The following is a 13,202-nucleotide window of genomic DNA, read 5'->3' on the forward strand; positions in this document are numbered from 1 at the left end:
GACCAAGAACGCGGAACATGGGCTGTGTGTCGGCTGTCCTGCCAACCAGCCCCTTACCCTGAACCTCCGAGGGGCCACCTGCCCATCAGCTGAAGAAACTGAGGCTCAGAGGGTGTCCGGGTAGCCTGACCCTGCACCTGGCCAGTGGTGGAAGATGGCAGGATGGGGATCGGCCTTGGGGCCAGGAGACTCAGTCATGTGCTCACCAGCTGGTTCCCCAAGCTCATCCCCTACCCTCCCTGCACCTCAAGCTCCCCGTCTGTAAAATGGGTGACAGTGAGCACCCAGCTGTGTTCCAAGGCGCAGGGAGATGCTCGGCACGCACTGAGGCCCTGTCTCCCACACGCCTTCCATGTCGACCCTCTTTCCAGAGAGACCCCCGAACCAGGATGGGGGCCCTGGCAGGTGGACTGCTGTGCAGCGGGTGGGGTCTGCGGCAGAACACAAGCACAGACCCTTTATTCAGAATTGGTAAGAGCTGCCTGGCAGTGACGGCCGGGCACAGGGCCAGAGGGCACAGACGGTGCCCCGGAGACAGAGGCCCAGGGAGGTGCGGCTGAGCCGTGGACAGGCCGGGTGGAGATTGGGGCCAGAGGTCATTGCGGCCGTGACTGGCATCTGAGAGGCCGGCAGCAGACAGGGAGGCACCACACCCCAGGGCGGGGAGTGGGGCGATGCCAGCCTCGGCGGGCAAGGGGCCTGCAGCTGCACCAGGCGTGCAGCTGTGGATCAGGAGCCCAGGAGAGGCCTCGGCCGGACCGGGGGCGTGGACGAGACGCGCGCGTGGTGCGGGTGGCTTCAAGGGCAGGGGGCTCAGGCCCCAGCCCCAGGGGCAGGGAAGGAGAGGCTACAGGGAGAATGGAGGCGGGACCCTGGGCCTCCTCCGGGCTGGCCGCCACCGTTTCCCGCGCGCGGGGGCGGAGCTGGGACAGAGCCTGCCTTCCGCCCGCCTGCGGCGCCGCCTGCACCTGCGTGGGGAAGCTCCCCGCGTCACAGCGAGCTATTCTCAGCCCCACTCCTTTTATGGCCCCGGAACTGAGTGGTGGAGGCTGGCGCACTGCGCTGGCTCAGAGATGTAAATGGGAACGCAGAGCACGGCAGAGCAGCGGCCACCACCCGCTCCCTGGCACGGGCGTCTGAGGCACCCGGCTCTGGGGACATCTCCCTGGGCCGGTTGGCAGTGCACCCCGCATCCTGGCTGAGGGCCCAGCCACCTTCAGGGTTTCTGCTGGGCCCCTGGGGGTCCAGGGAGGCGGTGGGGGCTGTGCGCAGCCCGGCTGTGCCGCAGTGGGCAGAGGGGAGGGGGCGGCTGCACGATTCCAATCCCCCAGCCCCCCGCCCGGGAGCCGGCTCTGCTCTCATCCTGACCCCCTACATGAGCTCTCAGAGCGGCCCTCCCACCTCCCCCACACCCCTGTCGTCCTGCTCACACTCTGGCGTCCCCGCCCCGCAGGACCCCGCTGGGCTGCTGGCCCCAGCACGCTTGGGGTGTGGGCGCACCGCTGAGCAGGCAGAGTCTCTTCGGGCAGTGAGCAGGGCGTTTTGTCCACTCCGTGTGTCTAGAGCAAGCTCAGGGCCTGGCCGTTGGCCAGCTGGAGCACGCCTCGTCCAGAGAGATCAGGAAGCACACGCACTGACACACTGACACACTCTCACACTCTGACGCTCACTCACACACACCTACAAACTGCACAGGTGGGAGGATGCTGCGCTCAGGGGCTCCAACAGGGGCCCAGGGCAGACAAGGCTCACGCATCGGGAGCCCGGGGAGCCTTCCTGGAGGTGGTGACTCTGGGCTGGGATGTAGATGCCCCGTGAGCCTGGCTGAGCTTCTGTGCTTAGCTTCTGACACTGGGCAGACCTCCGTCACCTGAACAAGGTGGTGTGGTGGGCAGCTGGCTGGCCGGGGCCTTGTGCGGACCAGCGTGCCCAGCAGCCCAGTGCCCTTTTCCTCCCCACCTTCCACGGCTGTCCACCCTTCAGGGCGCCGAGGATGGCGGGGTCAGTGGGGTCAAGGGGTCCGCAGGACGCCACCCTGAGACGCCTCAAGGAGAAGTGGGGGTGGGGTGCGGAAAGGGGGTGCCCAGCTCCCGGCCAGGGCGCCTGCCCAGCAGAGGGGACACTTGGCTCCAGCTGCCGTGCGGGGCGTTGACCAGCGAGCGGCAGGCACAGGGGTGTCCTCGGCCCTGGCCGGTGTTCCTGCCCCACACCTCTGCCTCCTGGCCCCATTCTCCAGCTCCCAACAGCAAAGCCACACAGCCTTGCTCCCCAGGCCCCACCTGTCCGACTCCCCGGCAGGCACCCTGGACGCCGCGGCTGCTCCTTGAAGGGCCTGACCCTCTGAGCGGAGGTGCCGCCAGCTGGCGGCCCAGTGCCAAGGGCAGTGGCCCCGTGGGCAGCATGCCTCAGGCCATGCCCAGCCCGGTGTCCTCTGGGGACTGTGTGGGGGCTCACGGCGGTGGCCCTATTTCATGGGTGACCTGCACCTCCCCACCACCCCACCTTGCTCGGTGCCGGCCAAGCCAGGCTACGGAAGTGCCGCTTGATTGACTGACTCACCTCACAGCCAAGCAGGGCAGCGATGGCTGGACCCACTCTGCGGGTGAGGAAACTGAGCCCGGGAGGCGGGTGCTGAGGGGGCCCACCCCTGGTCATGCAGGACGCACCTAGCGCCTTGGGGAGCCAGCAGACCGTCCCCACGCCCTCTCACCAGCCTGTCCCGGCTCTGGCTTCCCTGCGGAGGGACCTGGAGCAGCCCTGGACCCTCTCGCTGGGGGCTTTGCCTTCCCTTGCGCAACGGCTGGGGGTGGCAAGGAAAGAGTGTCCCTTGAGGACGGGCCCCGCCCCGCCCTGCCCATGGCCCCTGCTGGGGCCCTGGCCTGGAGGATGCAGGGAGGCCCTACCAGGCTGGTATTGTCAGGAAAATGCAGAACTTTCCTTGGCGAGGAGGGAGGAGGGTCTGGAGTGTGAGGCTGCCTGTTCCGGGGACAGGACGCAGCACACACCCTGCCAACTGGGAGAGGAGAGGAAGCCCTGGAGGAGGGGCGGGACAGGAAAGAAAAAGAAAAAACGCTCCCGCAGCTCAGGGAGCAGCTCAGCTCCCCCCCCCCCCCCACATGGTCCAGCGCCCGCTGCCTACCCCAGCCCCCAGGCTGGGCCCAGCCCCCTGCTCAGGGTCACTCCTGTCTCAGGTCAGCCCATGCCGGATCCCCCGGAGCTCCTGCCCTGGCCTCCTGGGCCCTCCCAGAGGCTCTGCTGCAGCAGGCCCCCCGCAGGCACGCAGAGCAGAGGGACCCCAGCCGTTGCCCCGGCTCAGGGCCTCTGTGAGATGAGGGAGATTGTCTCCCCAGGCAGGAGACCACCAGCCCCAGTGGCTCTCCCTTCTCTGTGCCTCCGTTTCCCAGTGGACGTGCTCCTCCAGGGCCCAGCTCTGCCCCCATGTCCAGGGTCCCCACCCGCTGTCCTGGCCTCTCCGCGGCCCGGCCCCCCGCAGCTGGGCTCGGGACCGTGGCTGGACCGGCAGTGCCCTCCTGGCTGCCTGGGCTCGAGCCCCAGGCCTTGCAGCCGGCTGTCCCCAGGGCCTCTGCTCGGCCTCATTGCTGGAGCCCGGGCAGGTGTTCTGGCCCCACCACTGCCTCGGGGACATGGGCGCTCCCCACAGGGGCCACAGGGAGGGGTTCCAACCACCTCCCACCTCCCAGATCCCGGAAGTGACGCTCCTACGGGAGGCTCTCGGCAGGACTCAGGACAAGGGGGGCGTTCTCGGGTGGGGACCAGGTCAGGCAAGAGGACCAGCACTCGGCCTCACTGGACCCCAGGCCCTGGCACCGTCAGCCCACTTTACAGACGGACAGTTGAGGTTCACGTGGGCAACCGCCAACTGTCTCCCAACCAGAAAGGGAGGGAGAAGGGCCCACTATCTCGCCCGCTCCACGACCCATTGCGCACGCACGCTCTGTGCCAGGCCGGCTTCAGGCTCCGTGGCTCAGCTGTGAGGGTGCGGACGGTGTTCTGGGGCCGCCGTCACACCCGGCTCTCGGCTCTAAGTGCCTGGCTGAGCAAGAGGGAAGCAGCAAGTGCGGGAGACCTGGGTTCGTACCTGGTTTAGGGCGAGGGGCCGGCAGCAGTGCTGGCCAGGGTGGGCACCGGGACAGCCGGGCCGGGAATGACAAACGAATGGGCAGGCAGGTGCAGGAGGCAGGAGGAGGCCCCACCGGCTGGCAGGACGGGTGGCGGGCACACGTGGAGGGCGGGCACCTGGACTCCAGGCCAAAGCTGGGCAGGAAGGGCCAGGTGAGAGTGGGTGGCTGACGGCTGCTCCGGGGACGCCGCGGCTTTCCCTCCACAGCCCCCCTCCCCGCCGCAGGAGGCAGTGACCTGGGCCCAGGGGGTCCATGACAGCGGGAGCTCTGCCTGCAGATGCTTGTGCCCACACTGCGGGCTGATGAGAGGCTGCGAGTCTGCAGGGCGGCGGCTGAGGCCCTGCTGGAGAGGCAGGCCAAGCCTGGCTCCCAAAACGCACCCCAGACCCCGGAAGAGGGGCAAGGAGGGAGGCCCGGGCCCAACAGCCTGTCCCACCCCGCCCCGCGGAGGAGTGCCCCTGTGCCTGTGGGGCCTGGGCCCGGCTCTGATGGGTCTGCAGAGGTAGGTGTGTACCCTGGGGACGGAACCTGGTCAACCTGATCATGGAGCAGTCCTGGAAAGGCAGGTGCTGCAGGGAGGGGAGGGGTGGCTGGCTGGAGAGGGTGAGGAGACCCGGGGCTGAAACAAGGGTCTCAGCATCGGGAGAGCAGCCCTGGGGGCTGGGAGCCCCGAGCCCTGGGGGTGGGGTGTTAGAACCCGCAGGGGCTGGAATGGGGGCTGCCCGGACCCTCACATTGGGCAGACCCAGCCTCCCCCGCTCACCCACCTCCGTCCGGAGCAGGTGAGGCCTCAGGAGCTGCCAGGCCTGAGGAACAGCCGCCCAGCTGGGCTCTGAGAGCCGGGGGTGGGGGGCTGGGCCCCACTCAGTCCTTGCACACCCCGGCTGCCCGCTGCACCCGCCCCTCCTCAGCCTGAGCCGGCCTGCTCTGGGTGGGCTAGAGCTGGAGGCCTTCAGCCCTGAGGACAGGGGATGCCGGGGCAGCCCCCCTAAGCACAGAGCTGGCCAGGCCTCCTCTCCGGAGGCGGCGGGAGAATGGAGCCTGAGGCTGCAGCGCGGGGGTGTGCTGAGGGCTTCTGGGGCGATAATTGGGCAGCGATTAAGTGTTCCCGGAGCAGCGGCTGCGGCCCATCACCTGTCACAGCGGCCTCGTGAGCGCAGCCTCTGTGCAGCACCCCCCGCGCCCACGGCAGGCCGGGCAGAGGGGCCACCGAGGGCCGGGGTCGAGGCCAGCTCGCCTGCCAGGCTGCCCTGAGACCCGCTCTCGTGCCCACAGAGGGGATGCCCACCTCCAGCCTCCTGCCCCAGCCGCCCCACGGCTTGGGGGCCACAGGGCCTCTGTAGACTGAGGGCTGACCAGCCATCCCCCACTGGTCACTCAGGTGCTGGCTCTGGCACCCCCGCCACACGCAGGTGTACACACACACACACACATGCGCGAGCACACAGGTGCACACACGCAGTCCCTGCCTGGCTGGCTCGCTGCAGGCTTCTCCTGACCAGGGCCCTCAGATGTGGTCGCAGGCTCATGGCCCCACTCCGGCGGCGGTGACCAGGCCCGCTCACGCACACAGACATCCTACTGCCTCCAGCCCCGGGATTCCTGTTCTGGCAGTGGCTGGCCCACTCCCCACCCTGCTCCCTCTCTGCTCACCCACTTGCCTTTAATTAGAAATGCCAGGAGCGCGATTCAGGGGGAGTTTCTGCCAGGGAGACATTCCTCCTGGCTAGGGGAGAAAGCTTAGAGTGGGAAAGGAGGTGGCAGCTTGGCTCTGAGGGGTGCTCCCAGGACAGCAGGGGCCTCCGGGGGGGCCCAAAGGGGGGATTGCAGCGTGGGCGCCCGTGTGCCCTCGCGCGTGTGAGCAAGACGCTGGGGGCGGGTGGGCCTGGCATGAGGGGGTAGGTGTGGACAGACAGGGATGACTGGATGGGGGGAGGATGGGCGGGTGGGAGGTATGAGTGTCTATATGGGGGAGGGGTGAGTGTGCAGTGTGTGTGTGAGGGCGCTGGCTGCAGGGAAGGCATCTGGACAGGCAGTGGTGCGTGGCTGCGGGCAATGTGTGCCACCTGTGCCCGTAGAACTGCAGAGGACCTGGGACCACAGCCATCTGTCTCGGGCATCCAGGGGGACGTCCCTTCCCCACACTGTTGCCAGGGAGGCAGAAGGGACCTCCCTCTGGAGGGAATCTCAGCTTCCGGAGCCCCGTTCCTTATATGGTATATGGTGCTTTGGTTCTCAGCCTCCAACCGCATCAGGCTGCCAGCACCCTCCCCCCTCCCCCAACCCCCCACCTCCATCCTCCTAGAAGTCTTGGAGCTTCTGACCAGTTCTGGTTGTGCCCTGGGGGTTCAGGGGCCACACCCTGCAGTGGGAGGCAGGACCCCTCCGTCTGCCCCACCTCCTGCCCCCTGAAAGCAGCCTCCAGGTGTCCCTGGAGGCACCAAGTGAAGAAGTCCTGGCCTCAGCAAAGACCTGGGAGTGGGGTGACAGGCGGTCATGCCCAGCTACTGCCAGCCAGGCACACACACACCCACTCCATGGCCAGGGGAGCCGGGGGAGCCAAGCCCTGGGTGTGTGCCCCTCACACAGGGCGCAGGGCCAGCTCCAGGCCTGGATTCAGGGGCTCCAGGGCAGGGACAGAGGGATCAGGCCACGTCGGGACTCACACCTGACACCTGTGAGTGTGTGTGTGCACGAACATGCCTCAAGGTCTTCAGATCAGGGAAGAGGGTCCGAGTGCCGTGGTGGCGGCTGGGTCTCACCTGTGGCTGAATGTCCTGCAGACCCGGGCTGGGCAAGGTCAGGGCCTGCGCCGGTGGCCCAGGACTTCCTCCCACACCCCACCCCCCAGCCCCCCGCAGGCAGGAGGTGGCAGTCACTGGAGGAGCAAGCCGGGAGGGGCCCGGGAGAGGGGCTTCCTCCTTAGCTCCGGGTGGGGGCCCCGGGGCGCTCACCTGGCCTCCGGGCCCCGCGCTGGCTGAGGGGGCGTCGCGGTCCGTGCCCAGCTCCATCCCTGGGTCCCCACGGGCTGAATGGGTCGGGGAGGGGGCGGCGCGAGCGAGCGCATTAGTCACCCCGGGCCGCCGGGTGTGCAAGGGGTGGGTCCTCCCTCCGCCGGGAGCGCGCGTGGGCGCGGGAAGGCGGGCCGGCAAGCTGGGGGCGCGGGCGGGGAGCCGGCGCCCGGGCCAATCGGAGCCGAGGCTCGGCGACGGGGCCGCCCACGGGCCGCGCTGGCGGCATAAAGAGCCGGCGGCCGAGCCTCAGCGCAGAGCTCGGGCGCTGAGTCCTCCGGCTCCGCCGCTGCCACCGCCGCCGCCGCGACCAACCGGGACCAGCCGCTCCTCCGCGGGACCCGTCCGCCGCGCCTCGCAGCTCCGCGCAGCCGGCCCCCAGCAGCCCCTCGCCATCCCCAAGAGGATTTTGCAGCCTCCCTCTCCCGCCTATCCGAGCGAGCCCCGCCGCAACCTGCAAGCCGATGGAGTTGGACCACAGGACGACCGGCGGCCTCCACGCCTACCCCGGGCCCCGCAGCGGTCCGGCCGCCAAGCCCAACGTGATCTTGCAGATCGGTAAGTGCCGGGCGGAGATGCTGGAGCACGTGCGGAGGACCCACCGGCACCTGCTCGCTGAAGTGTCCAAGCAGGTGGAGCGGGAGCTGAAGGGGCTGCACCGGTCCGTGGGCAAGCTGGAGAGCAACCTGGATGGGTACGTGCCCACCAGCGACTCGCAGCGCTGGAAGAAGTCCATCAAGGCCTGCCTGAGCCGCTGCCAGGAGACCATCGCCAACCTGGAGCGCTGGGTCAAGCGGGAGATGCACGTGTGGCGGGAGGTCTTCTACCGGCTGGAGAGGTGGGCTGACCGCCTGGAGTCCGGGGGCGGCAAGTACCCGGTGGGCAGCGACCCAGCGCGCCACACCGTCTCCGTGGGCGTCGGGGGTCCCGAGGGCTACTGCCAGGAGGCAGACAACTACGACTACACTGTCAGCCCCTATGCCATTACCTCTCCACCGGCTGCCGGCCAGCTGCCTGGGCAGGAGGAAGTGGAAGCCCAGCAGTACCCGCCCTGGGGGCCGGGGGAGGACGGGCAGCTGAGCCCGGGCGTGGACACGCAGGTCTTCGAGGACCCGCGGGAGTTCCTCAGCCACCTGGAGGACTACCTGCGCCAGGTGGGTGGCTCCGAGGAGTACTGGCTGTCTCAGATCCAGAACCACATGAACGGGCCGGCCAAGAAGTGGTGGGAGTTCAAGCAGGGCTCGGTGAAGAACTGGGTGGAGTTCAAGAAGGAGTTCCTGCAGTACAGTGAGGGCACGCTGTCCCGGGAGGCCATCCAGCGGGAGTTGGACCTGCCGCAGAAGCAGGGCGAGCCGCTGGACCAGTTCCTGTGGCGCAAGCGGGACCTGTACCAGACGCTGTATGTGGACGCTGAGGAGGAGGAGATCATCCAGTACGTGGTGGGCACCCTGCAGCCCAAGCTCAAGCGTTTCCTAAGGCCCCCACTGCCCAAGACCCTGGAGCAGCTCATCCAGAAGGGCATGGAGGTGCAGGACGGCCTGGAGCCGGCGGCCGAGCCCACTGGCCCCCACCCGCCCGCTGAGGAAGAGGCCGAGTCCCTCACGCCCGCCCTCACCAACGAGTCCGTAGCCAGCGACCGGACTCAGCCCGAGTAGAGGGTGCTGGGCCCCGCCTGCCCGCCCGTGGCCCTTGCCCGCCGGGACTTTAGAGTGGCCCGCCCCTGCAGGGGAGCCCTTAGTCTCCTCGTGCAGCTGGACACTCACCTCAGCCTCCTAGCCCGACTCCAACAGACACGCGTGACCCAGATGCGGGCAGTGTCCCCCAGACAGCCAAGGGGCTTCCCTTCCTTGCAGACCCAGCCCTCACCCTCCCTGCGTCTGTCTTCCCCGATGGTGGACTGGCCTGAGTCAGCAACCCCGCCCTCCATACTCTCAGGCCATGACAGTTTCCTCATCCTGCTCAATGCCTGGGCCCTCTGGGCACTCAGAAACCCAGTGTCCAGATGGCACGGGCTGGCGTGCACCCAGCTCAAGGAACACCCCAGAGCAGAAGCTCAGGGGCCACTGGTGCCCCCGGAGCCTGGGCTTCAGGGAAGCTACTTCTCCTGGCAGTCGCCGTGACCGGCTGGCACCCCTGCTGCCTCTTGGGGCAGCTGGCCAGCCTTGGGCAGTGTGGCTCCCTCCCCCTGGAGGAGAGCCCAAGCTCAAGACACAGCAGCAGCAGCAGCAGCCGCCGCAGTGGCAACAGACCTGGCGATCTGGTGCCTCCTGGCCCCTCAGGTGAGCCCCTGCCCCTTGGCACCACCACCAGGGGGCACCATAGGGTTGGGAGGGCCCTGGGCGAAGCCCACCCCACCCCAGGTGAGCCCATGGAGGCTCAGAGCCCCTGGCATCCCCATAAATTAGCTGCTGGGATGGGGTTGGGGTGGTGCGGAGGGGAGATCTCAGGGGTCAGGGAGGGGGCTGGAGTGGGGAGCAGGGCTGGGGGAGGTTGCTGACCCAGCTCTCACAGGGCCCTGTGTTTTCTCTCCCCACAGCACCAGTGATTCACGCCAGCCTGGAGAGGGACAGAGCCCCGCGCGATGACTCACCCATGGCAGGCGGCAGGTCCCCTGGGGCCTGAGTCCTCCAGCCGGCTGAGGCAGCAGCCGGCCTCTGCAGCCAGGAAAGTGACGACAGGTATGCAGGGGACCCCGCCCCTGGCTGTCCTCACCAAGGGCCCCCCAGCTCCCCCCAGCCCCTGGCCCCAGGCCCCCAGTCCTCTGGCCTAGCTGAGAAACAGCCCCCCAGGACCCCAAGGGCTTGCTCTCTGAGAGGTCAGCCCTGCCCTGCCCCGCCCCGCCCTGGCGGTCCCTGAGTCCCTGACCACCTGTGTCTTCCTTCCTTTCAGGTCTCCAGGCTCCATGTAGCGGAGCCTTTGCTGCTGTGCCCGGCACTGTCCCTTGTCCTCTCCCCCTACAAGCTGCCTGCACGAGAGGAGAAGCCTGAGACCAGAGGAGGGGGCCCAACAGAGAGCTGATGGTGAAGAGGGGCCAGTGTGAGGGCCAGGGCCTGCCGCTATGCCCGCCCCGCTGGCTGCCCACTGCCCGCCCGCCCCCAGGGCCGCCGCCTTCCCGGGCCTGGCCTGGCTCCCACCCCGGAGCCCCTGCCCGTTGCGCGGCCATCCTCTGCTGCCAGAGCTTCCGCCACGGCCGCCCCTGCCCGGTGGCCCCAGGCCCAGCCCCAGGAGGCCCGGAAACCTTTGCCCCTGGGGCTCACTCAGGCTCCCTGCCAAGCCCTGCTGCGGCCTGGCCCGGACCCCCACTGCCCCAGCCACCAACACCCTGGTGCTGGCCGGCCACCTGTGTCTGCAGCCCAAGCAGGCCTGGTTGGGGGCTCCCAGACTCAGGAGACCAGCTCCCGCAGGAAACTCTGCCAGCCCCTCCGTCCTGCGTCCTGCCAGCGCCGCCTCCCGCCCCAGATTTTATTTTTGCATATAAGCCATAACCTGCTCTCCTGGCGCAGGCTACGGGGAGGCCCCAAGGTCCTCAGGGGGGTGTGGTCAAGTCCCCGCCCGCTGTGGATCAAGCCTCGACTGTCAGGCCAGGCCATGTCCACCTTGCCACCTCACCTGAAGACAGACGCTTTTTCTAAGACTTTGTTAATAAAACACTGAAACTTACTAGTGTGTGTGTGCTGCTGTTTCTCTGCCGGCCGGAGGGCGCCTACAGAGGGAGGCCGCTCAGGGTGGCAGGACCCTGGAACCCAGGGGGTACGGCTGGCCATCTTAGAACACCAGAGCCACTGACATTCACGCTGAGTGGGCGACAAGGTGTGGGACGCGCTGGGGGAGGGGGCTGGCGGGGGTGCCAGACACGCATCTGCTGCCAGGACTACGCCTGCCCAGAGGCCTGTGGGCCCAGAGGGGATTCTCAGGGTGTGGACCCATGAGAATTGGGGAAGGTCCCTGCTGCGAGAAGACCCTGGTGAGTCCTGGCTGCAGGGTCTTAAGCTTGATCTTTCTGAGCCTCAGGTTGCTCAGTCACTCAGGTGTGTCCGACTCTGCGACCCTGTGGACTGCAGCACGCCGGGCTCCCCCATCTTTCGCTATCTCCCAAGGTGGTGATGCTCTCTAGCCATCTCATCCTCTGCCGCCTCCTCCTCCTGCCCTCAATCTTTCCCAGTGTCAGGATCTTTTCCAATGAGTCAGCTCTTCGCATCAGGTGGGCAAAGGATTGGAGATTCAGCTTTAGCATCAGTCTTTCCAGTGAATACTGGAAAGTGAAGAGCCTCACATTCCTGGTCTGCAGACAGAGAAGCCATCACTAAAACCATTGTGGGCTCGAGACCTTAGACGGTCCACACTGCGCACATAAGCCGTAACACACCTGCCTTCTTGGAGGACGCCAGGTCCTTACCGGAGATGGGCAGGTGGCCTGTGGGTGGGGCGGCTCAGACCCCTCCACCAGGCAGCGTGGGATGAGAAGCAGGCCTGGGGAGGTGGACATGAAGGGGTTTGTGTCGAGGAATCAGCTCACCGGCTGGTGGGACTGCAGGGCCAGCCCCGAGTCTGCAGGGCAGGGGGGCCCCTTGGGCATGGGACGTCTCCTCTGGTGAAGGCTCAGCTCTGCTCTTCAGGTCTTTCAACTGATGGACCCCGGCCCACCCAGATAATCTCCCTTGATCTTTAGTTCCAGTTGTCTGATACGGAATGTCTGTCGTACTCATAACAGACCCTCAGGACCTCTCGGGGATGAGGGTCTGACGGAACGCCTGGGACAGGCATTCAGGTACAGGTGTACAGGTTCGCCCCAGCCAGGCTGGTGGTAAAAGCCCCCTCCCAGCCTCGCAGCTGCCGTGGTCGTCGGCAGGCCCTTGTGGCCTGCCAGGGCCGGCCCTGCCCTCGGAAGGGGCTGCTCTGCTGGGTGGGGTGGGAGGCTGGGCGCGGCCGCCCCTGCTGAGAGGACGGCGCCCACGGGGACGCAGGGGCCACCTGGGAAGGCCGGAAGCACACGGGAGCGTCGAGAACCACCCGCTGCCAGGAACGCCGTCACCGTGCACGCAGAACCGAGCGGGTGCCCGGTGTGACGCCCTCGGTGAAGGCCGCCTCTTCCCTGTTCTCCTCCTTTATTCCTTTCAAACGCTCAGAGTGCTGACAAGAATGGGGAAGGAAATCGGCAGGAACAGGGGGCTGGGCACCATGGTGATGCCTGAGAGTCAGTCATTTCTCCGGGAGACCTACTCCTGCTCGCATCAGAAGCTGGGTGTTCTGGGCCCTTTTTCCTTTTAATATGAATTTCCTGTCTGTAATTGGATGATTGTAGAACAGGCAAGCTGAACACTCGCAGTAATCTGAGAGGCAGCTCTGTGTCTTTGTGTCCCGAGAAAAGAGGCGGGAGGGCGGAGTGGAGTGGGCTGGTCCGGGCAGGGGAGTGGGACCTCCAGCCACCCTGGAGAATCCCCCAGCCCAGGCCCCTGGACAGAGTGCTCCCTGCCCCCACCCCCACCGTCCTGCCCATCCAGACCCCTCAGGCCCTGGTCTCATCTCCTCCCTCCCTGGCAGGGAAGCTGGAGCTGGAAGGGCAGAGATGGGACTGGGGGCGGGGCTGCCCCAGGGGCCCACCCTGCACGCCCAGCTTGGTGGGGGGCTTCTGAGCCGGGTGGGCTGGGGCTCAAGTCCCAGGGCCTCTCTTTCTATAAAATCGAGTCTACCTGCAGAGCTGATGTGAGGATGTGAGGGCAGGGTGCCGGCCAGGGTAGGCTCAGCACGTTGGGTGTGGCTGCCCCCAGGCCCAGCCAAGCCTGTGCCCCCAGTGGGCTTTCATGGGCCGGCAGGATAGGTCTTGTTGCCTGTGACTTCGCTGGCTGCCCAGGGGTGTCATAGACTCTCTGTGCCCTGAGGTGGGGGGTGCACAGCCAGTAGCTCATCCACCTGAGAATTCCAGAGGGACACCTAACTGCAGGGGGCGGGGGGACAGTGACTCTGGGTCCAAGGCGTGAAGTACGCTCCAGGCCTGCCCTGATCCGAGGCTCGGGGGTGCAGGGACCCACCCTGGACTCCCTGTCTTCCA

General features: G+C 67.3%; 1 protein-coding gene across 1 annotated transcript; it reads left to right on the top strand.

Annotated features, from left to right (window-relative positions):
* The first annotated feature begins 7,408 nt into the window (after positions 1–7,408).
* ARC (activity regulated cytoskeleton associated protein) lies at positions 7,409–10,813 on the top strand. The gene is made up of 3 exons (XM_070802318.1): positions 7,409–9,432; positions 9,690–9,831; positions 10,043–10,813. Exon 1 carries the CDS (start codon positions 7,618–7,620, stop codon positions 8,806–8,808), a length of 1,191 nt encoding a protein of 396 aa, XP_070658419.1. The 5' UTR covers positions 7,409–7,617; the 3' UTR covers positions 8,809–9,432; positions 9,690–9,831; positions 10,043–10,813.
* Positions 10,814–13,202: the final 2,389 nt, after the last annotated feature.

Source organism: Bos indicus, chromosome 14 (genome assembly GCF_029378745.1).
Source record: "Bos indicus isolate NIAB-ARS_2022 breed Sahiwal x Tharparkar chromosome 14, NIAB-ARS_B.indTharparkar_mat_pri_1.0, whole genome shotgun sequence".
NCBI classification, from domain to species: Eukaryota; Metazoa; Chordata; class Mammalia; order Artiodactyla; family Bovidae; genus Bos; species Bos indicus.